The sequence below is a fragment of the Schistocerca nitens genome, chromosome 2, assembly GCF_023898315.1.
Source record: "Schistocerca nitens isolate TAMUIC-IGC-003100 chromosome 2, iqSchNite1.1, whole genome shotgun sequence".
Taxonomy (NCBI): Eukaryota; Metazoa; Arthropoda; class Insecta; order Orthoptera; family Acrididae; genus Schistocerca; species Schistocerca nitens.
The window spans coordinates 761706407-761732233 of record NC_064615.1 but is presented as its reverse complement, the minus strand read 5'-3'; the positions used below and the strand labels follow the sequence as shown (position 1 = coordinate 761732233).

Below are 25827 nucleotides of genomic sequence, written 5' to 3'. Positions count from 1 at the left end.
ATGGCCGATGCAGCGATGCTTTCTTTAAGTGGAAGAAGCTGCGTGATCCAGCCTCTGACTGCGGGGCTCCATACCAGACTGTTCAGCACGTTGTCAGTGAATGCAGGATTCAGCCCTATCACAGTGCCGAAGAGGACTTCCTGCTAGCAACTCCAGATGTAGTGCGCTGGATTGAAGGACTGGATCTTCAGTCGTAAAGACAAACTTAAGTTTCTTGTGTGTAAATATGTACATATGTATATTTAATTAATTTTTTTGATATGTCTGTATTAGCCATACGCTAAATAAATAAAATACCCTCCATTACTAGTGCTGTTATCTGCCGTCTGTGAATGGTTCTTGTACTTGGACGTCGAACATAGGCGGCGGTTACATTAATGTGTCCTGTATAGTTCTGAGCCTACGTAAATGTTTTTGATTTCTGTTTGCTCTGCTTCAAACGTTGTTCTCATCAGGAATGTCCCCTATAATATTAAATAGCTAAAACCATTTCCCGGTGACAGATACTTTCAGGGACAACCAAACATTTGACTTTCAGTGTTTCATATAATTAATGACCGGCTTTAAAAATTCAAGATGCATCATAATCTACTCGTTAAAGGGTCTAATTTTACGATAAAATGTTTAACTTAAAAAACCATGTATTAAAGTTTAGAAACTGTAAATGTCTTGAGACGGCGTAACTCACGGCGCACAAATTACCCTTAGTGTATGAGACTTCATACAAAATTTAAACAAAACTTCAAATTTTTTAACTTTTTCCCGCTTATGTGAAACTTTAAACACGATAACTCATTTGTAAAGTAGTCAGATGTTTAAAGCTGTTTTGTGCAAAGGAGTTAGATTCTTTAAAGAATCTGAACTTCCACGGGGTGGAGTGAGGATGGTGGTGAGGGCGGAGGGTTACTGGTATCCTTATGTTCGCCTAGTAACTCTCTGTTTCAGGGATAAAAGCTTTGACTCACGAGAAATGGAGATTTCATTAGTCATGGAATTTTTCTGGGGGTCTTTCGTCGCTTTGAGTGTTTCTGTAACCGTAAATGGTATCCTATGTTCTATTATGTTCCTCTAATATTTATTATGAAATGTCCAATGCACCGAAAGATACCAGAAATCTGATGTTTTCTCCAATGTTATTTCTGATCGAACTGACCATTTCCTAAGAAAATTTATCGCCTCAGATTAGCTGGATATAAGATGTAACTTTTCATCTGCAGTACTGCTCACTGCCCTGGAAGACTATTTCAGCATCAGTATGCAGTTTTCACATAGCATTTGTTTCATAAAACTATAGCCAAAGGATTATAATCTTCCATATTGTCATAATAAGTAAGAAAACGTTTACTAAATCATTGAATAATTCTTATACACAGAAAATTACTATAACCTTATCCATGAATTCTAACTTTGATTCTGATTCTAATTCACATAGTTTTTCATCACGAAGACGTTACTGCCAGTGAATGTATATCCTAATGCGAACTTTCCCTTCAGTTAAACTTGCGCCTGAGATATATCGGAGCCACAACGTGAAATACGTTTGTATTCAAGAGTCACTTTTTGATTTCTGATTCGAAAACTTAGCAATGAGGAGCATAATTTATAATTTCTGGCCAACAACACAGTATCTTGTGCATATACCTGCGATCTCGATATTCAGCACTCTCTGGCTTAACTTTACGGTGACTCTACACAGCCCTTCAGAATTCATAAATACAACGGCTATGGGAAATCAGAATTATGGAACTGGCTTTTTTGGATTGATATTTTTCAAGACACTTACAATAAAAATATTCTGTTATTATTAACAACAAATACATTAGCGCTGGATGCAATTTACACATGAATAGAGTCATAAGGAGCTTTTATATAGGGAAAAAAAATCAACCAAACACTTTTAGACCGCCTCTAATGGAAGAGTGTCGTGTTCCTTTTGCCTTTATCAAACTTAGTGTCGTTTGAAATGTGGCTCTCACAGCCCGAGATACACAGGCGTTTGCTAGAGTTTTCTACACAGTCGGGACTGGCAAAACTGTCACACGCTTTCGGCTGTCAGCCAGGAAGCATACGTATAATGAGTGGCGAGAGCGGAAGGACAATGCACGAAAGCGCGCGTGTCGCAGCGGAGGATTTCTGGAGAAAGTATGTACGTCGTTAAGGACACTTCACTCTCTCTCCTGGTGAGATTCCGGGAAACTCGGGGGAGTATCAACTTCTTTCTGACAGTATCCTGATGAAACAGACTGCGTTCTATCATTTGCTTGAAGACAGGGGACATCTCACGATTTAACTCATACCAGTACCGGTACTACAAAGTATTGTGTTGCCTCTGAGGTCAGTAACTTAAACACAGAGGATCATTAAAAATAAAATGAAAATATAGTTAAATTCATATATTAGCTTTGAGTTTTATTACGAAGTTCAGTAAGTGTTTCCCAGTTATTTTCTACACTTTTTCTTTCATCTTTGAAATATTTATGACTTTAATGGTAGCTATTTGTAAAATTTCTGAAACATAACTGTCATCGTTGCCAAAAATGTCTTCTTGAATTGCAGCAACACTGTTCTCTGCATTTGGCCCTCGCTTCCCTCGATTCCACGTCGTAAACATTCTCATTCTTTGAAGTCCAGTTTTGCAGCCACTTACGAACCATCACTACGCTAATTCCTCTTTCTCGTATACTTCACATACCTGATGTTAATAGTCTGTTACTGAAATTCCATTGGACCGAGATACGAACTCAGAGGCTTCCAAACAGTTCTTACCGCATTTATATAATAATGCTTTTCTACTTTTTACATCCATTGTGAGCTCTGCTGCATAATTCTCTGAAAAATATCTTTTCCTGGCAGAGTTGCTAGTCCAGCAACGTGTGCGACAGAACCTTTGTTGGGATTTGAAATGTTGTTTTCAAGGAAACAACTTACACTTATCACTTTTGTGCATCTTTCCTAAAACTATCTTTTTTGAATTAATCCTTATTTATTAGAGTTATGGCGCATTTAACATTCATATTCTTTGAGCAGTTTGTATGTAGAAAAATTGTACAATTTGACTATTCCCTTGGATCTGTTAGTGGATTTGTGCTTTTGCATGAAAGTAATTTTAAATTATCGGTTTGGGTAATTGCATTGGCCGTGTTCATCCAGAAAGAAACGATAATTTCTCTTTGTGTCCGTAATGTTTTCAATGGTTAAATAGCTTTTGGCGGGCTGTAAGTTGCTATGGGACCAAACTGCTGAGGTAGTCGGTTCCTGTTATTAGCTTTGAAGGGTATTTATTTGTTTATTTTTCAAGCATTAAAAATATAATACTTTTGACTTTCCTTAATTATTTTGAGTTTCTTAAAAAAATGGCTGAGCACTATGGGACTTAACAGCTATGGTCATCAGTCCCCTAGAACATAGAACTACTTAAACCTAATTAACCTAACGACATCACACAACACCCAGTCATCACGAGGCAGAGTTTTGAGTTTCTGAAATACAGTTCTGTTACTGATTTCTTTATATGTTTATGCATACCGTCCCCATGACTGTTTTTGTTTAAGACTGCTCTTTCCTCTAACTGCCTTCCGTGGTTACACATCGGTCTGTTTGTTATAGAAGGCAAGGAGGCAAACGTACGTAACATTGAACTACTCTACGGTTCACAACCGAGAAGGCTGAGAATCGAATACTATAACAAATAACAATGTTGTGGATGCCTTATCTCATTTTATTCCTGGAAATAACTGTCTAGTAACCTATGTGATCCCTTCTGTTTAATAAATATTATAAGTCTACCCTTTTTTTTGCAGCTGAGTACATTCGCCCATGTCCGCGGAAGGACCCGAATGCCAATGGTTGCATCAGGGAACTGTTCCAGCACATGTTTCCTTATCTAGCAAAAGGTACGTGTACGCCAGAAAATAATACATTAATATTAGTTTGACACGAAATCTACAGACACATCGCTGAACTTCTGCCAGTTTGGGTTACTTATAAAATGTGACATATAAAATTTGGATGTGGTGCAAATATTGAGAAAATTCTTTAATTAGGATTTAAAAATCTTACAAAGATTTATTCACATAACTGAACCAAATGTTATCGTTTTGAACTGTTAATAACATTACTCAGTTTGCAGCCTGCCCAATCTTCGCAAGCACATCATCTTTGTATCTAGTTTAAAAGTGACAATGTTCGTCTCGCTTCGTAGTATGAAATACATTCACCAAGAGTTACAGATTCGTTAAGTAAAAAAACTTGTAGTTTCAGTTATACACAAAGTTCTTACTGCAGGTTTTCATTTGATACAAGCAACTGTGCGGTCTTATAGGACAGAAGCTTCACACGCACAATGGCGATCTTCCAAGTAGGCCAAAAGTTTGTTTCAAGGATTTGGTTATATATAGTGTTCTTTACGATATAAAATATTAAGCAGTTGCCATTTCTTTTCAAAAGGATAGGCGTAACGTTTACCTCGCCTGGTGTACCATTATTCAGTTTACGTAATATTAAATATTTAAGTAGTAACATTAAATTCGAATCGGATTCCTAAAAATGGAGTGGATTGCTGACCTCTTCACCAAAATGATAAGTAAGAAATAAAAATCTTACAGATTAAACTTTTACAGTCGTACAGTGCGAGCGAGTGATCGCGCCAACCATGGTCACTTTCATGAGACAATGTTAGATCTTACTGACGAGAGTTAATTCAGAGTGTGGTAAATTTTTGTTAAAGAATAAAATTTCGTTTAACTCAGCAATGCCAGTGAGGTTTTTGCAACACTGTTACGGAAAGTTTCAAACGAAAAAGAAAATGCAGTCATCTTCAGTGTTAGGGTTGTTGTTGTTGTTGTGGTCTTAAGTCCTGAGACTGGTTTGATGCCGCACTCCATGCTACTCTATCCTGTGCAAGCTTCTTCATCTCCCAGTACTTACTGCAACCTACATCTTTCTGAATCTGCTTGGTGTATTCATCTCTTGGTCTCCCTCTACGATTTTTACCCTCCACGCTGCCCTCCAATGCTAAATTTGTGATCCCCCTGATGCCTCAGAACATGTCCTACCAACCGATCCCTTCTTCTAGTCAAGTTGTGGCACAAACTCCTCTTCACCCGATTCTATTCAATACCTCCTCATTAGTGATGTGATCTACCCATCTAATCTTCAGCATTCTTCTGTAGCACCACATTTCGGAAGCTTCTATTCACTTCTTGTCCAAACTATTTATCGTCCATGTTTCACTTCCATACATGGCTACACTTCCATACATGGCTAACACTTAAATCAATACTCGATGTTAACAAATTTCTCTTCTTCAGAAACGCTTTCCTTGCCATTGCCATTCTACATTTTATATCCTCTCTACTTCGACCATCATCACTTATTTTGCTCCCCAAATAGCAAAACTCATTTACTACTTTAAGAGTCTCATTTCCTAATCTAATTCCCTCAGCATTACCCGACTTAATTTGACAACATTCCATTATCCTTGTTTTGTTTTTGTTTATGTTCACCTTGTATCCTCCTTTCAAGACACTGCCCATTCCGTTCAACTGCTCTTCCAAGTCCTTTGCTGTCTCTGACAGAATTACAATGTCATCGGCGAACCTCAAAGTTTTTATTTCTTCTCCACGGATTTTAATACCTACTCCGAATTTTTCTTTTGTTTCCTTTACTGCTTGCTCAATATACAGATTGAATAACATCGGGAAGAGGCTACAACCCTGTCTCACTCCCTTCCCAATCACTGCTTTCTCTTTCATGCCCCTCGACTCTTATAACTGCCATTTGGTTTCTGTACAAATTGTAAATAGCCTTTCGCTCCCTGTATTTTACCCCTGCCACCTTTAGAATTTGAAAGAGAGTATTTCGGTCAACATCGTCAAAAGCATTCTCTAAGTCTATAAATGCTAGAAGCGTAGGTCTGCCTTTCCTTAATCTTTCTTCTAAGATAAGTCATAAGGTCTGTATTGCCTCACGTGTTCCAATATTTCTACGAAATCCAAACTGATTTTCCCCGAAGTCGGCTTCTACCAGTTGTTCCATTCGTCTGTAAAGAATTCGTGTTAGTATCTTGCAGCTGTGACTTATTAAACTGATAGTTCGGTAATTTTCACATCTGTCAACACCTGCTTTCTTTGGGATTGGAATTATTATATTCTTCTTGAAGTCTGAGGGTATTTCGCCTGTCTCATACATCTTGCTCACCAGATGGTAGAGTTTTGTCACGACTGGCTCTCCCAAGGCCGTCAGTAGTTCTAATGGAATGTTGTCTACTCCCGGGGCCTTATTTCGACTCATGTCTTTCAGTGGTCTGTCAAACTCTTCCCGCAGTTTCGTATCTCCCATTTCATCTTCATCTACATCCTCTTCCATTTCCATAATATTATCCTCAAGTACATCGCCCTTGTATAAACCCTCTATATACTCCTTCCACCTTTCTGCTTTCCCTTCTTTGCTTAGAACTGGGTTTCCATCAAAGCTCTTGATATTCATGCAAGTGGTTCTCCTTTCTCCAAAGGTCTCTTTAATTTTCCTGTAGGCAGTATCTATCTTACCCCTAGTGAGATAAGCCTCTACATCCTTACATTTGTCCACTAGCCATGCCTGTTTAGCCATTTTGCACTTCCTGTCTATCTCATTTTTGAGACGTTTGTATTCCTCTTTGCCTGCTGCATTTACTGCATTTTTATATTTTCTCCTTTCATCAATTAAATTCAATATATCTTCTGTTACCCAAGGATTTCTACTAGCCCTCGTCGTTTTACCTACTTGATCCTCTGCTGCCTTCACTACTTCATCCCTCAGAGCTACTCGTTCATCTTCTACTGTATTTCTTCCCCCATTCTTGTCAATTGTTCCCTTATGCTCTCCCTGAAACTCTGTACAACCTCTGGTTTAGTCAGTTTACCCAGGTCCCATCTCCTCAAATTCCCTCCTTTCTGCAGTTTCTTCAGTTTTAAACTACAGTTCATAACCAATGATTGTGGTCAGAGTCCACATCTGCCCCTGGAAATGTCTTACAATTCAAAACCTGGTTCCTAAATCTTTGTCTTACCATTATATCTGATATCTTCTTGTATCTCCAGGATTCTTCCATATATACAACCTTCTTTTATGATTCTTGAACCAAGTGTTAGCTATGATTAAGTTATGCTCTGTGCAAAATTCTACCAGACAGCTTCGTCTTTCATTTCTTAGCCCCAATCCATATTCACCTACTATGTTTCCTTCTCTCCCTTTTCCTACTCTCTAATTCCAGTCACCCATGACTATTAAATTTTCGTCTCACTTCACTATCTGAATAATTTCTTTTATGTCATCATACATTTCTTCAATTTCTTCGTCATCTGCAGAGCTAGTAGGCATATAGACTTGTGCCACTGTCGTAAGCGTGGGCTTCGTGTCTATCTTGGCCACAACAAAGCGTTCACTGTGCTGTTTGTAGTAGCTTACCCGCATTCCTATTGCTTTATTCATTATTAAACCTACTCCTGCATTACCCCTATTTTATTTTGTTTTTATAACCCTGTATTCACCAGACCAAAAGTCTTGTTCCTCCTGCCACGGAACTTCACTAATTCCCACCATATCCAACTTTAACCTATCCATTTCCTTTAAATTTTCTAATCTACCTGGCCGTTTAAGGGATCTGACATTCCACGCTCCTATCCGTAGAACGCCAGTTTTCTTTCTTCTGATAACGACGTCCTCTCGAGTAGTCTCCGCCCGGAGATCCGAATGGGTGACTATTTTTCCTCCGGAATATTTTACCGAAGAGGACGCCATCATCATGTAACCATACAGTAGAGCTGGATGCTCTCGGGAAAAATTACGGCTGTAGTTTCCCCTTGCTTTCAGCCGTTCACAGTACCAGCACAACGAGGTCGTTTTGGTTAGTGTTACAAGGCCAGCTCAGTCAATCATCCAGACTGTTGCCCCTCCAACTACTGAAAAGGCTGCTGCCCCTCTTCAGGAACCAATCGTTTGTCTGGCCTGTTAACAGATACCCCTCCGTTGTGGTTGCACCTACGGTACGGCCATCTGTATCGCTGAGGCATGCAAGCCTCCCCACCAACGGCCAGGTCCATGGTTCATGGGGGGCGTGTTAGGGTAGAAAATTAAAATCTGTTCACCTTTATGTACCATTCACGGGAAGTTTTGCGCAGATCAGTGACTATGGATGAAACTAGGACTTATCAACAGACTCCTGAGCCGAAAGAATAATAAGAGAGACAAAGGCTTGCAAAAGATCACAATATAAGTCAAGACAGTTTTGTCGGTTGGAGAGGTGATAGTCACATACATTTGGAATTTCCGGTTTCTAATTCTGATAGATTACTTGGAAAAGGGACAATCAATATTAGACTTTTGTGCCGGGTCGTTAGGAACAGTTCATTCAAAACGACGAACATCGGTTTATAAGAATGATTTTCTTCAAAGAACAAATTTGCAAAGAATTCAAGAGCAGTCGTTTATAGTGAAAGTGCCAAATTTTGGAGTTGAATTGATTCACCATCGATGATGCTTTCCTGGATTGACTTCAAGTGATTTGTCGTGACTTCAAAGTTGAAAATTTCGCTTTGTGAGAAGAACTTTTGACAAATAGAGGAAATGGACGTCGATGTTTCATTAAATTTAATTTTCCTGTGGGCCGACATTGTTGACAGCTCCCTGCGTCAACTGCTTAATCGTCGAAGGACACAGTGTTACGAAACAAAATGTTGCTTTTCTAACATTTTACCGAGCTAACTTGGAAAAAGAAAGCCATGCACCAACACGGCGCCATCGCGTTCGAGCTATAGAGCCTAGCGAATACCCCTAGACAAGTCAGGTATACACAGAAGACATTGTAGCTAAAACACAGGAGGGGTCAGCTTTCTTCAAACTGGTGCAGAAGTGAGAGACCTGTTTAACAGTTTGAGACCTACATATGTTTGTTTTGGCGCATTTAATTGAATTCCCGTGGGTAGATACCCAAATCCACATCTGATCTGTAACTCTGGTCTTGCCTAGTATCCAGTGAACGATAACTATCACTTGTAGAATCAGTTTGGCTCTGAAGACATAGTTCTGATGCCGTCTTGACATACCGTTGGTACTGAGCTAATACTAACGCTGATAATGAGTCGTGCGTCAGTTTATATCTGATGACGACATGGGAACTATTTGTGTGTCATATGGTGGAAGCATAATTCAGGCCTTGCCTCGTTGCGCCCTCTATTGCACCTGAATACTAGGCAATTTGGTGTTCTTCCTTGTATGGCTGTGTTCTGCGGGACAAAGCATAGATAAAATCACTGCTATGGAAAGAGACGGGTCTTGTCAAGCAGTATTATGTTGTAGCTGGAAAGGTCTGTTACGAGAGTCATTTCAGTAGTTCTACACTCTGTAAGACAAATTGAAGAAAATAGTTTTACAGGTCTTCAATACAGTCTACATTCTATGACAGCTTTCCGACGTTTTACCAACTACTGTATTCGAGTTAGGGCACCTTCATTGTTCAGCTGTTTGATTACTCTGGTCACCTTACTGGAAGCTTCATCAGTCGACGACTGACACCTCAGTTTTGGTCAAAAATCTCGTATCCAGGTTTCATCAAGTAGAACAATTCTTTTCAGAAACTGTTCTTCTATTCGCTAAAGTTGGAGCGGTTCTTTCGCCTTTCTTTTGGACATGCTGTTTGCTCTTCACTCTGATCACCATCCTGCAGCAACTTTTCTCATGTTTAACTTTTCAGTTATGATTCTTTCCAGTTATGATTCTGTAAACTAAAGCGGTATTCTTGTGACACTTGCAATTTCCTCACATGTGTTTCGCCGATCTTCGCTCAAAATATCATTAACAATAACCTGAGAGATGTAGTCGGTTGCAGTTGATAGCCTTCAACTTCTTCGTTTGTCCTCATTGCTTACCCGACCTTCACGGAAACGAGCAGACCACCGAGATACTGTGCTAAGATCCACTACACTATTGCCACACACCTCTGTCAAACCTTCGTGAATTTCCTTTGGTTTCTCTCCATGTACGGATTCGAGTTTCATGTAGGAACGCTGGTCACTACTTGTTAACCGACCTGACTCGATTTCAGCTTCCGTTTTAAAACTGAATTACTCGCGACACAGCCACGCGAACCAGCAAAACCATATGTGGCAGACATGTGCGAAGTCTCGTTCACAACTGAAGCGAATTTCAACCTCGATCGCGCCGCAGTAACGGTCACGCATGCGCAGTGTGCAGGATTTTGGAACGACCCTCGTATGCCACATCGGAACAACTTTGAATACGTAGAGCTATAGTGTACGGTGAATAAGGAGCCAGAAGTGGATCAAGTGGTTGAAATCGATCTTAGATTGACAATAAGAGTGGGGAAGTGTATCACAAGATGGCTGCTACTGATATCATTACCGCCCCGGAACGAGCTCGCTGAGAACAGCAGTGACTCGCCGTGACTTCCAGTTCAGAACGATTGCGCCTCTCGCACTGCTGTGCCGATCGATAGACGAGTAAGCACGGTCGCTTGTTACGGTGTCGGCAGGCATTCCCGAGATCGGCGTGGCGCCGTACGAGCCGCTGCGCATCCCGCGCCTGGCGCTGAGCAAGGGCCAGGGCGCAGTCCTCATCTCGGGCAGCTTCTCCGACATCGTCGTCCGGGGGCCGTCCAACGCCACCACCACCTTCGGCAGGTGAGAGCTGCACGCGCCGCCGCGCTGATTCCTGCCCGCGTGCCTGTCGGTCACCTTGCTGACCTCAGAAAAACGTATGGAAAATTAATGTTGATCCATCCATGTTGCTAGAAGGCATTGGGGACGTCTCTTGCTGTACACTACCTGAGAAGAGTAATGAAACGTTTATTCTCTTCACTATGAAACCATGTCACAAGCTGTATCTACTACAGTATTTATAAGTAACTTGCACTCTGTATTTCCAACCCTTATGGATCTATAGATGACTTTGCTCATTTTGTGTTAATATCCTAGGTGCCAAATGATGCAAGGCACCCCCCCCCCCACACACACACATACATACACACACGATCCAAAGTAACTGGTACACATGCCAAATATCATGGCCCCCGCGAGCAGACAGAAGTGACGCACCACAACGTGACATGAACTCGACTAATGTCTGAAGTAGTGCTGGAGGGAATTGACACCATGAATCCTGCAGGGCTGTCCATAAATCCGTAAGACCACGAGGGGGTGGGGATCTCTTTTGAACAGGCATCCCAGATATGCTCAATAATGTTAATGTCCAGGGAGTTTGGTGGCCAGTGGATGTGTTTCAACTCAGAGAAGTGTTCCTGCAGCAATTCTGGGCTTGTGGGGTGTCGCATTGTCCCTGCTGGAATTCCCCAAATTCCGACGGAATGCACAATGGACATGAATGGATGCAGGTGATCAGACAGGATGCTAGAGTAAGTGTCACCTGTCAAAGTCGTATCTAGACGTATCAGGGGTCCCATATCATTCCAACTGCACACGTCCCACATAATTACAGAGCCTCCGCCAGCCTGAACAGTCCCCTGCTGACATGCACGGTGCATGGATTCATGAGGTTGTCTTCATGCCCGTACACGTCCATCCCCTCAATACAATTTGAAACGAGACTTGTCCGACCAGGCAAACAGCTACACATTGCTAAAACTAATTGCAAATTCCTCAACGGGAGAAAAAATTAGCCTGACGACTGCTAGGACCCAACAATCTCTGGGGGATAAGAACCACCTACCTGCCATAGTTCTGGAGATAAGACATCATAAACACTAAGATGTACAAAAAACTGCCGCATCGTGCACGGCGTTTAAATTTATGACTCCTTTGGTACTAATTCCGCTCGCAGCATATTTCGCTGATCGTATCCACATATGCCGCTGAATGTACCTACACAGATACATTGCTGTACGACACACAGTTCAAGACATATGACGTCATAAACAATAAGATGCACGAAGAAATACTGCATCCTGCACGGAGTTTTAATACATTTATTCTTCACTGCTGAGACACTGCTACAATCGAGTCAGCCTACGGAAATCCCTGACACTTGGCAGGCAATTAGTTTTAGCTATGCGTAGCTGTTTCTAGTCATCAACAGTCCAATGTCGGTGTTGACGGGCCCAGGCGAGGAGTAAACTTTGTGTCGTGCAGTCATCAAGGGCAAACGCGTGGACCTTCGGCTCTGAAAGCTCATATCGATGATGTTTCGCACGCTGACACTTGCTGATGGCCCAGCATTGAAATCTGCAGCAGTTTGCGGAAGGGTTGCACTTTTGTTACATTGAATGATTCTCTTCAGCCGTCGTTACTCCCGTTCTTGCAGGATCTTTTTGCGGCCTCAGCGATGACGGAGATTTGATGTTTTACCGGATTCCTCATATTCACGGTACACTCGTGAAATGGTTGTAAGGGAAATCCCCACTTCATCTCTAGCTCTGAGATGCTCTGCTCCATTGCTCGTGCTCCGACTATAACATTATGTTCAAACTCACTGAAATCTTGATAACCTGCCACTGTAGCAGCAGTAACCACTGTAACAACTGCGTCAGACATTTGTTGTCTTATATGGGCGTTGCCGACCGCAGCGCCATTTTCCGCCTGTTTACATATCTCTGCATTCGAATACGCATGCCTACACCAGTTTCTTTGGTGTTTCAGTATGTGTGTGTGTGTGTGTGTGTGTGTGTGTGTGTGTGTGTGTGTGTGTGTGTGTGTGTGTGCCGCGCGGGATCAGCCGAGCGGTCTTAGGCGCTGCAGTCATGGACTGTGTGGCTGGTCCCGGCGGAGGTTCGGTTCCTTCCTCGGGCATGAGTGTGTGTGTTTGTCCTTAGGATAATTTAGGTTAAGTATGTAAGCTTAGGGACTGATGACCTTAGCAGTTAAGTCCCATAAGATTTCACACACATTATTTTGTATGTGTGTGTGTGTACAGCGTGTTTCCGTAAGAGCGAGCAAAAATGTAAAGGACGTAGAGGATGCTCCACTGAACAATTTGAGATAAGGAGCCTGGCGCCGAAAAAGCCAGCTTAAGGAGGTATGGAAGTAAACTTTTCTACCACTTTGTCTAGCGTTGCAGTTTTCCAGCATACGTATACTAACATGCGTACAAGTTTACGTGTACTGTGCCGTTTATTTACATGTACAGTCTTTATTTCCTGCAAGAAAACAATGAGAACGAGGCTGATTACCAGGACGTCATGAGGCAGGTTTTGTTTACTTTACTTGTCCACAAGGTGGCCCTGTTATATCGTATTTACATTTTACCGTAACAGAACGTTCTATTAATCAACGACATACCTATTTATTACTCGTTGCTATTCAGAGATGTATAGTACAATACAATGGGGCAGTACCGGCACAGCACTTCCTGGTCGCTGGACTGAAAGAGGAGGTTCTATTCCATTTCCAGCGAGGTCACGTGACCTGAATCGCCTTGATTATTTTCAATCCGGATATTTATAGTCGCTTGTGTATAAGTCCCAAGTGGATATGGAGATGGAATTAGTTGGCAGAATTGCAGCTACCTGTGATGTGATTCGAAACGCACCAGGGATATTTATCAGGGAGCTTCAGAATCTTGTTGGCCGATATCATATTTAGGTTCATAGCCGTCAGTTTCAGCACATTTTGTAACATACAGTACAAATGGTGGGTTCATTGTCTCAGTGATGGTATTTGCAGTTAACTGTATCTAATGTAAATAAAAAAGTACACAGTAATGTGATTTTATTCCTATTATCTCTTCGAGCTGGTTTCTCCGACTCCAGGTTCCCATCCTCAAATTGTTCAGTGGGGCATCCTCTATGTCCTGTTACATTTTTGCTCTTACGTAAACACCATGTACATACTAGCTGATAAATTCGGGGATTCATTTTGCCAGTTTTCTATTAGAACCGAAGAACAAAAAAATGAAAAATGAAGTGTGGGTATTTTATTATAATATCGGAAACATTTCCACTTATTTGTGAAAACACCTTACAAATTATGGAACAGTGGTACAGAGAAATATGCTTAACATACAAAGGTTTAAGTACAATATCCAAATTAAGAAACGTAGTGTGCAAAATACAAATTTTTTGTAATGTTTATTTAACTCAAACGTGATGCTAAACAGTATTTCTAGTTACATGTCCAGGACTTACAAAGCGATTTTGTAAATGTCTTTACGACAACGCCTCTTCATAGCTCTGAAGACGGCTGTCGTTTTCGCCTGCAGCCGTCTGCGCTTTGCTGACAAAAGTGCTGCCAAGTGTCAGGGATTTCCGTAGGCTGACTCGATTGTAGCAGTGTCTCAGTAGTGAAGAATAAATGTAATAAAACTCCGTGCAGGATGCAGTATTTCTTCATGCATCTTATTGTTTATGACGTCATATGTCTTGAACTATGTGTCGTACAGCAATGTATCTGTGTAGGTACATTCAGCGGCATATGTGGATACGATCAGCGAAATGTGTTGCGAGCGGAATTAGTAGCAGAGGAGACATAAATTTTAACGCCGTGCACGATGCGGCAGTTTTTCGTACACCTCAGTGTTTATGATGTCTTCTCTCCAGAACTATGACAGGTAGGTGGTTCTTATCCCACAGAGATTGTTGGGTCCTAGCAGTCGTCAGGCTAATTCTTTCTCTCGTTGAGGAATTTGCAATTAGTTTTAGCAATGTGTAGCTGGAGTCACCCCAAACACATACTGTTCATCACATGGTTCATGCAACGCCCGGTGTCAACGCAAAACGTCGGTTTGGTTCTGATTACAAACAAAATGATATTTAAACGGGAATTCACGTGCCCATTCGATAGAGAGGTCCAATATTAGTTGTAGCCGATCCCAATAAAAACATAAGAGAGAAACTGAAATTGATTATTCGGAAGTCGGTATGGGTCACAATGACCAACACAGAAATCAAATACATAAATCAGAGTTGATCAAGCAATGCTGATGCATTATACTTTCTACTGAGAATGGTAAATTTTGTCGCTTCGTTCACCGGACGTGCTGGTAATGAAGTGCCCAACCTTTGTTGGCAAGCAGATGTGTTTGATGACTCTGGACCGTGTTTGTCTTAAACGTGATGCTACAATTAATTTTGCATTACGTGGAATAGTGTAAAGCGGACTTCGTGAAGCAATTTTAGACTGCAAAAGTTCGACTTCCCTGACGTGTACAAATGTGTACCTGATGGTGCGTAGTTGGTGCGCTAATCGACACATCACCAAACCGCTCTCCTTCCAATTTCAATTACACTGAATAAGATAAATCTTATTATCATTATTGATAAAGATTAGCACAATGCTTTGACAGTGAAACAAAGACAAAGGTATAGATTACAATTACTACTACTGAGCTCGTTAGAAGCTAGTACACGGATGTTTAAACGCAATGCTGCCGCAAGCAAGAAGGTCAACGAAGAAGAAGTGATGAGAAAAAACAGGAAGCGAATCGTGTTTCACATATTTACCGAAGAATGTCGTAATTCTCATCATTGATTCCTACAGAAATATAAAGCAATGTCTCACATCGACATAGTTACTTACACAGTCTAATGCGCTATACTTTTTATCGATAGGCCCTATGTATTAACAATAACGGTAAAAGGCGAGGAATAACGTGTACTCCAGCAGCGATTGAGCATGTGGCCAGCAGACCCTAGTTCAGCGACGTAGCTCAGTTGTGCCTGTTACACGGACGTCTAGTAATCAGTGACCACTTGTCTCTGTACAGGTATATTTTTAAAGTGCTGAACAAAAGTGCGCGGGTATCACGGAGGGTGTGCTGAATTGTTGGGGTGAGGGGGAGGAGGGCAGGGGGAGGTCTTAGAGGACCCGTTTGGGGTTTTGTTTACGCATGTAGCCATGTCGGCACTCCACTCCCCCTCCCCCTCCCTCTCCCTCCTCACCCTCTCCCCGGCAACATGCTTCAGGAGGGTCGAAACTCACTGTGCTACTGGGGATCACGTTAAAATTGAGTCGAATGATTCTGAGCGGTTCCTACTGGCTCCACCCTGTATGACCAAAGATGTGACTGCAATCCGATGATGTAAATAGAGAACGGTAGGAGCCTCAGGGGGTGTCAGCGTTGTCAAATGTGTCCAAGAACGACGTCGCACTGAGAACTGTCATTTTCGAACGCAAAATGTGTGGGAGTCATCGTACCAAGGCAAGAAGTGGTTTCGTTGCCTCCCTTTATGCCACCTCCTGAGACCTTTTCGTGTCGAAACTGAACGGCGGTGACTCTGAAATATTTTCCTAGGCCATCCATAAGAGAACTGCGTGGTTTCAACGGTGGATATCGCGCTTCTGTTCTCCCTTGCAGAAGCGTCAAAAGAAAGGATGGAATGTGGTTAAGGTAGCTGTGACGAACTTCTCATTGTGTGACACGTCCACCGTGGCGTTCAGCAGAATTTTAGTGAAATTTGGTGCCAGTGTGACATCATTAGCCTACCTTACTGCTCACCTGAACTGAACTATGGCTTTTGTTTCGTATGTATCGACACCATTCTGTTTGAAGCGTCACGTAGCCCGAGAGTGACGTCGTAGCGGGCCAAGCTTTTGCACCGTTGCAGAGATGGGTTGCTTTGTAAAGCCTCGTCACCAGTTTTGTAAAGGCCTCGTCGCTACTGCTGTGAAGGCCGAGTTGCCAATGTTGTTACGGTAGGCCGAGTTTGTGATTTGGTGAAACGGCTTCTGATGCAGTACGCTGCTAAGACGATTTCTCCCTGCCACTATTACACAGCTATCCCCCAGGGTAGGGTAACAGGATAGGAGAGCGAAGGCTCTACAACACTCCAACAAATTAGTAACAAGGTCACGCAAATGAGTTAGAAAGGTTTACTTATCTTTGTGATTTGTCGAATAATGAAGTCTGCAACACTGGATATAATATAACACAAACTGGCCCTCAATGGCTAGGTGCAAATATTCGTAGGTAAACGTCACAGTACAAAGCAAATGCAAATGGTTCAAATGTTTCTGAGCTCTATGGGACTTAACATCAGTCCCCTAGAACTTAGAACTGATTAAACCGAACTAACCTAAGGACACACACACATCCATGCCCGAGGCAGGATTCGTTCCAGACTGAAGCGCCTAGAACCGCTCGGCCACAACGGCCGGCATAGCAAATGCAATTTAGAACGACTGTCTGTTGACTTCTAAGAATTCGCTTAATGACGTTCCCTGTCTAACTCAGCCCTAAACGATGATCTTTAACCAGGTGGGTGAGAGCTGCTCTTCTATCTTCCGGGGGGGGGGGTTCTGTCCGTTGTCGTCCGGTCACTGGCAGATTGTAGTCAATATCTTCACCCTCAGCACCGCCCGAGGCGATGGTAGAATGCGCACTGGACCAGTTCGAATATTTCCACCTGTGCCGCTTTTGCCCCGGCTGTGCCTTGTTCGGACGACACATCAGCTTTGAGACAAATTTAAAACTTATGAGTCGCAGTGAGAGACAATTATGGTGTTTCGAAAAAGTTACCCTCTAATTGTGTTCCTCAATGTAGAAAATCTACAACCATAATCCTTGTCGATTCCTTTTCTTTGAGATTCTGTGCAGTCAATACATCGTCTGTAAAAGTTATTTTCTGAGTGATACTAGAGGGCAGACCAATTGCTGAGTGCTGCAGACCTCCTGTCAAGGAAACGTAAAGCCCAAACCAGCGTCGAAGCCTTATTTGTCGATGTCACTGATGCACGTGTGGTGGTGGTTTACAGGCTGGACACGGAGCAGCAGCGCCTCGAGTTCGGCCTGCAGATCCCGGACCTGCGCCTGGAGGGCAACTACGACCTCAAGGGCCACATCCTGCTGCTGCCACTCGTCGGCAACGGGCGCGCCACCCTCAGGCTCGGTAAGCAGGCCCGTGTCTCCTCGCACAGCTGCTTCTGTGTTCTCGCTCTCTGTAATTTGCCACGTACAGTTGTATCGTAGTGATTTTACCTTCTCAGTAAGGCGATTGTCCCTTTATTTAAAGGACTAGCGGCATAATTTTGTTTGTTTCCGCATAACCTAAATTACTATAATGTAACACAAAGTAAAAGTTTACTAAAAATTGAAATAAAAATAATAAAATGTAGGTAAGAAATATATTACTTTAAAATTTGTAATTAATTTTGAAGAACTCTGTAATCGGATCAGTTGACAGGTCGAAACCAATTTGATAATTAAGCTAAATACTGCTTATAAGAGTTCAGCAAATAAGCTTGGAAGCTGAACAAATTTTTGCTTCATTCTGACATATACCACAGCACACGATCCTTACCAAATTGTAGGGTGGCCCGCCGTTATCAAATTGGCTGAATCTTTTAAAAATTGGTGTGAGACAGTCGTATAACACAAACGTCGGCGACTAGTTGACACTCTCGCTACAACTACTCATTTGCCCTATGTTACATCCTGGGGCTTGAAATAATTATGTGTGCAAGAACTACAACACACCTCTCTCGAAATAAGGTACTTCGTCAGCCTCAATTTGGATTTCACAAGGATTTCTTCAGATCACATGCTATTTTTCAGTTCACTAATCAGACTATACGAAATTTGAACGACAAAACATTCCAAGCTCGTATCGTTTCTGACCTGTCAAAGGCACTTGATGGTGCAGTTTGCAGAATTCTCCTAGAGAAACTCAAATTTACAGTATTAGAGATCTTTCTGGTAATTGGTTCGTCATGCCATCTAACTAAAATAATGTAGGATGTTACATTAAGGAACTCATGGAGTATACACAATGAAACAGCATACTCCATACGGGGAATAATCACTACAGGCACACCACACAGATCAATGTCGCGTTCGCTCTTGTTCGTGTTATACAGGGTAAGTCAGGAGGAAATGTACATGCTGAGGGGTGATAGTATTAGTGATTATGAACGAGATAGAACACAATTAATGTACATTGTCAATTGTTCTCTGTATAATTCAGACATTGTACACAATTCATCGCAGTAGTGTTGAGGAACTTCAAACGAACAATTTCATACAGGACATTTGTGATTTTCATTCATAGTTGGACAGAATTATCATTCAATACACAGGTCTACTGGTGCGTCTATCTGTTCCACAAACCTATCTATAGATCATATCACCCACAGACCACATAGGAAGATGTAAAGGTCTGTGAATCAAAAGAATGAATGATACCTTTAGGCACTCCCTCTAATTATCGGTTTATCGTAACGGATTACAACTTCCCATCAAATAAGTATTATCTTACCACCACTTTTTAGTTTAAGCTGAGATTCTTCTGCCAAACCAAATACCATTAACATCTAGTGCAGCCTACGTGGCTACTGTCATGAACGGTTAGCGATATTCGTGTGGCTGTTAGCCTAACATACACTACCTTGTCAAAAGTATCCAGACACCGACTGGTGGACATCAGCATTGAGTGTGTCCATGCCCCATCGTTATTTTTCTGAGAAAACTACCGATCACCGCAGAATGTCCTCGTTATTTTGAAACCATCATCAGAGTTAAGACAAAAGTGACAATTTAGACTCCAAAGAAAAAAACATGTGACTTAAGCAATTTCTTTCATCTTGATGGACAAATTACAAGACCTGAGAGCATCTCTCACGTTCAGATCAATGTCTGCAGATACATGTCATGCACGTGTGTATTACAAACATTTCAGACATGTGAAATAACATTACAGAATATAGCCTTTCATTCCATTTCTCACATGTCGGAAAAAACACAATTGTTTTATATTCGACAACAACAACCTATTATTCAAGAGGACTTGGCTGTTTTCTGCACTGTGGAAGGTCCCGTTTTACTAGTGTGATCCTATATCACAGTGACGTTTACGAGCCTGTCTTGTATGAGAACCTCGTGAAAGACTTTATCACGTTTCTCTCTTCCGATCCAACGAAAACAGATACCGTCTGTGTGATGACAGTTTTCTTTCATAACTACCCTCTATCGACCTGCCTCTAAAGTTTCTGTCATAAAGCAGTCAATAATTCGCAATAGAAACAGCTCCTTGCGTTCTAGTTTTGTAAGCAATTTGGTCAGCATGGCCTGTTTCACTCAATCTGCTCTATAATTAGAGGTTATGAGGTATGAAATAACATACGAAATGTGGTAACACCTCTTTTTAAACATGCAGTCATGACGATAATAATAATAACAATTATGATTCCACGGGAATAGGTACAACTGATTTCTGTTAGTTTTATGAGCAAAATCTGTGTGGTTTCCAGAGACCTATATGCATCCAAACTTTAACCAGTTATACCATTACTGTAATAGAACCTTCTACAAGATTTTGTCATATCTCTCTCTCTCTTCCAATATGTCTAAAAACTGTTGACATCTAGCATATTAGATATACATGTATCGTTCCACTGGAGCTGGTGATCAGTGGTTGAAATTGCTTGCAAAGACCTGCATAAAGTTTTGTCGACTGTACTGGAGGAATACCACATCCAACAGGCCATCAATCACAAGAGAGGGTTCCTGTACTGTTCGTTTGTAAGTAGCTTAATATATTGTTTTTTCAGCTGTAACACATCTAAGCAGTGTATGCCTACAGCTTTGTAAACTGCTATAAATTTTGTTTTTCTACCATGACTTTGAGGTCTGTGTCAAGTGCTAAATCGACATTAACACATTTCGATCCGTTGGCTTGCACAGAAAGCTGAAAATCACATGGCTTAAACTATGCAGCTCCCACAACACACAGATTGGAAGAAATAAAACGCGGCTGCAATGTTTTTCATTGACAAAAATGTGGAAGACACCCCAACATATGGAAACTAAAAGAGAGTGCATCATTGTAGGGCATTTCCAACAGCTATCTGAAGGTGATGACCTACACAGTTAATTTCATCTTCCACAGTGATGGGGTAGCAGATGTCTCAGTTTTCTGTATCGAAGAGCATTGTTTCTCATTTTGCAGTCATGTACATGATTACCATTCCAGTGTTGACCATCGCTAGAAGGCACTGTTCGCACCATGCATGAGGTAATAGCGTAGTGGTTCATGGTTTAGTGACGCTAGATATTGAGAGTCAGTGACAGAGGGGAGCAAGGACATTATTTTGCCATGGATGGTGCGAAGGAAGTGACACTTTGTGGGTGGTGGAGTGGGCTCGTTCCTTGGCTCAGTGGGTGAGGTGTGACTGAAATATTGGTGGTTCCACTAACAGACGTTTACTGAGACATAAGACCATTTAAACAAAGAGACTAATACACTGTGTTTTAACTCGCCCAGTCCCTCACAGCAGTGGAGTGGCAGAGTCGTAGCATGCAAACTCCAATGACAGCTGATTCAGTGACGGTTCGTGTTGCAGCGGCGCGCTGGTGGCTTATTCTTCTATTCAGTACAGTTCCCGTGACTCACTGAGGCAGGGGCGTGGTCTTCTCCTTGCGAATTCGCTCTATGCCTTATTAACTAGCAACTACAGCGACGCATGGAGTCCTCTGTCCCAGAATCGAACCATCAACCCTCAGATTCAGCGTCTTCTAGCGGAGTTCATTAACCCCTAGGTTCACAGGTGATCCATTTGATGAGGCCGCAGTCCCTTTGTCCTCACCAGCTACCTGGGTAAGTACCACATGAAATTCTTTCTGGTAACATCTGGAATGCCATCTCCTGCGTTGACCTATTGGCATGGTACTGACATCTTCTTCTGTTGAGCGGCGTAGTGGCTAAGTTGTTGTGGTGGAGTGTGACATCCGCTGACAACCATCGGTCTGTCCATCCAGGTGACGTTTCTTCATGTCTTCTTTCTCCCCTCGAAGGACCTTCCAAAGAAACACCTCAAAGGATCACCACATGCCCGTTTATCAAAGATATATATTCTGTGATTTTGCCAATGTCGCTAAGTTTCTAGGGCGGCGACTGACTCTTTGGTCACTGATCTATGCTTCTCATGTTGGACAGAAATGTGACCAGTGTTGACACCAGAGCCGGTTTTCCATTGTTTTACCTCCATACGACATTGCCGTCTCCTCCACATCACCAGATACATCATGCACATGAGTTCAGTATGCTGACAGTTCCTGGAACATTGACCGCTGATGTGCGAACAGCGATGCTGCTGTGCAAACTCCACTGTTCATCTGCCTTCCGTAGTTGGGCAGAAACATGACCAATGCCACAAACATGCCAGCCTTCCTTGTTAGACTGCTGCTGCTTACGAATATTGAGGCTTAATGTGTCAACGTCTCTAAAATATTCACTTAACCTGTAATAAGTCTTTACTTATTTTTCTGCTTTGAACAACCATAAATAAAACATAATTATTATACATAATTATTACACACTATGCAGAAGAAATAAAAAGAGTTACTGTTAACTTATTAGTGAAAAAAAAAACATGTGGTAGGCATTGCAGCCTGTAGAAAGAGGATAAGCCTGAAGCATTGAGGAATGCTTTCAAACAACTGTCTGCAAGTGATGATCTCTACATTTAATCTCATGCTCCACAGTGACAAGTAGCAGATATCCAATGTTCTGCCAAGACTCTCACCATCTCAACCAAGTGGTGTCAGTCAGTCAAATGGTTCAAATGGCTCTATGCACTATGGGACTTAACATCTGAAGTCATCAGTCACCTAGACTTTGAACTACTTAAACCCAACTAACCTAAGGACATCACAAACATCCATGCCCGAGGCAGGATTCGAACCTGCGACCGTAGCAGCAGCGCACTTCCGGACTAAAGTGCCTAGAACCGCTTGGCCACCACGGCTGGCGTCAGTCAGTCATTATGTGGTAATCAACAATGTACCCGTGGACAGATGGATGGGAAAGACACCGTTGATATGGGATGATGTATTGTAATATGCACTGCAGTTGATAGAAGGATCAATTTTAGCAATTTTACCAGTTTTTCCGTAATTACAACGCCAGCCAATGACACAGCAGATTGCTTCCCAATTCCTGTATCATCGCTAAATCCCCCGTCGACTGTTTTGCAACTACCATATACTAGATTCCGAATGCAGATAGATGACTGTACAGTACGTACATTCGGTCATATACATCAAAGTATACCAGGCAGCGTCCTATACCGGTGCAGATATGTTATCTACATGTTTCCAGCTCACTAATGTGCAGAATTTATGATTACCACTGGCCATCACAGAGTATTCTCGCATTCGTAGGATAAAGTCGGAGATTGACAGATCCTCTCCAACACTGTCCTTGACCAATCCTCCCTGCATACCAATCTTACCCACAGTACCCATCCAAATGCACAAGATCTCTCCAGATCCGTGCATGTAGAGGAGGGCAGCACCTCTTATCAGTGTATAATAGACATGAGAGTATTGCGGTGGCACAACAGACAGTGAAGCAGAAACGTATGGTTTATACATGATGGAGCTGCAGACGGAAAGAGTTTGAAACATAACACGTAAATCGACTGTGCTATCAGTTCCGAAGTATTATTCCACTGGAGTCAGTACCAGGAAGATACGGGGATGAGAGATATGATTGTAGAGCATAAACACACATCTATGGCTAAACGGTTCTGCGCCTAAAAATGCTGCATTGTTAAAGCCATATGGTTTCCGAAGTATTAGTCATGCAGAATGCAACGCTCTTAATACTCTAATACAGGATATATTTGTCCAACATCAGACATACAACGACAATGCAAGTGGCAGAATTTAAAATGATAAAATTACTTCCTTCTACTCTATTCTGTAGTCCTAGGAAGGCATAGTCAGTGTATATCAGCCACTCGAGCTGCTTATAAACCAGCTAGAACGAAGCCAGGAGATTGCTGTTCTGAATCTTAGGAAATTAATGGATTTTATACGCCTTTTTAAGTCAGAAGCGTATGTACCCTCAATCATACGTCCCACGTCAGTCGTGCTTATTATTAGTCGTAGTATCGGTTTTGACAGATGCGGCTATGTCTCACTAGGAAATAGAGGGGGGAGAAAACGACATGAATATTTTCCATGGCTGATACATTTAGGTATCACTCACACCCTGCTGCACGAAAATTCCCACGAAGAAGCGGCAACTTCTTATGAGGGAGTGATCATCACAATCAGTAGCCAAAGGAGATGTAACAGACTTATTACTGTTTACAGTAGCATCACCACGGCTCTGGTAGCATTCCTCTTGCACAAGAAAGTCCTGGTCTGATGTTAGGTAGTTTTGTCACGTGTAGAAAAACACAGCAGTTTCATGCTAGCACTACGTCTCTCGAATACACCCCCCTCACGCTATTAAAGGTGGTATGTGTGACATCTGTCCGCTTTCCTACAGAACATTCTAGGGAATGCCTTAAGTATGATAAACGCTTTGATTCTTCTCCTTAATACTTAAGGAATAACATTGCTTGTGCAAACTAACTGTAATTTCGTAATATCTATATATTTGACTGCATGTGCGAGAACACAGTTGTAGATTGGGATACCTATGTTTCGGTTGCTTTAATGTAGCGCCTCTGTGTAATCCTTCTGTCGCTTCTGTTGAAGTATGTGCTACGAAAACCCATGTACTTTATAGAGCAAGGGGGAGGGTTAAACCTGAATGCAGCCAAAGCATAATTTTTCAGCTTTTCTCAGTCTTCAGTGTCTAGGTACCCCCAACCCACCTCAGTTCCCCGCATTTCATGGTACTTTCTCTTTAATTTTATGTTTATTCTCAGTTAATTTTGCGTAATTTTCCAAGTTTTTTTCGTTATTTTCGTATTTCGTCGTATTTCCCTCAATTTTACGTACTTCCCATCAATTTTTCAAAATTATACCAGGTTTTCCTCGATTTTTACCGATTTTGTCATTTTTCGATATTTTGGTCATGTTGCTGGCGTATCCATGCAGTGTTTAATTGTATATGAGGATATTTGCGTGTCCTATACACCAGCTTACTAAAACTCCTAAGAATTCTCGTCCTCCTGATAATCTCATGCATGCATTTTGGATAGGAAGATCATTCGCCTCATACCTAGATGAGAGTCAAGGAAGGAGTGGTCCAGATTGGAAACAAATCCGTGTATTGCTACGACACATCAGAGAGGTTGTCCCATGTAGGGATCTGCAACAGGGAGTTGACATATGTACAGAGATGATTTATACTGCTACTCTGATATTTTTTCTCATACGTATATGCTCGTATTGCTTACCAGATGAGCTTCGCTACTTTTGTTTACAGCTTCTAACTTTTCATACATTCCCGCAACTATGTCAGGACATATACAAACTGTAGATTTGTTTATTTTATCCTAGTTATAAATTATTCGTTAGTAGACAGTGTGTCGACTGCAATTAGCATTCTGGAACGTGAGAGCTTCCCTTCCCCGTACCTGCAGAGTGCGCACACCATGCAAGGTAATTTATAGACGAACAGTTAGCAAGTTATGCATTCGAACCGCAATCGTGTGCCACTGACAGCTCTACATACAAACATATAGAGGCTATGCATACATATTACCAATCGCGAAGTCTGGATTTCAACGGTTTGTACGTTATTTTCGACAATGCTACAGCCCCGCAAATAGAGAAAGGGTCTTCGCAAAACCATTCCGTACGGGATGTAAGCACATTTAAATTCATCCTGCTAAAGAGGATAAAATCTTCGACGGAAGTTATATTACCGACATTTTGTAACAATATTGCCTATATTCTACAGTAATAATGAAAACCAAGGCATCCTGCTGCGCCTATCACGTCTCCATTTATGCTCTTAAAGATCGACAGTGACAGTACATAATCATGGCAGTTCCGCTACTTTGTGTGCTAGATGTCCGTTGGATGGAAGGAGTCCTCCATGAGTATTATTCTCATGTTCTTATGTGCAACATATAACGCCACATTTGTCGGATGATGTAGTATAGCACTGTAGTCAAAAGCACCCAGTCGCTCACAATCATATATTCT

The 25827-nt window shown here is 41.8% G+C and overlaps 1 protein-coding gene across 1 annotated transcript in view; it reads left to right on the top strand.

Annotated features, from left to right (window-relative positions):
- Window positions 1-25827, top strand: part of LOC126236992 (protein takeout-like) — a 100882-nt gene that overhangs the window by 49925 nt on the left and 25130 nt on the right. Inside the window, exons 2-4 of the mRNA XM_049946716.1 lie at window positions 3801-3893; window positions 10529-10676; window positions 17697-17830. Of these exons, the coding sequence (XP_049802673.1) occupies window positions 3801-3893; window positions 10529-10676; window positions 17697-17830 (375 nt within the window). The remainder of the gene's footprint in view (window positions 1-3800; window positions 3894-10528; window positions 10677-17696; window positions 17831-25827) is intronic.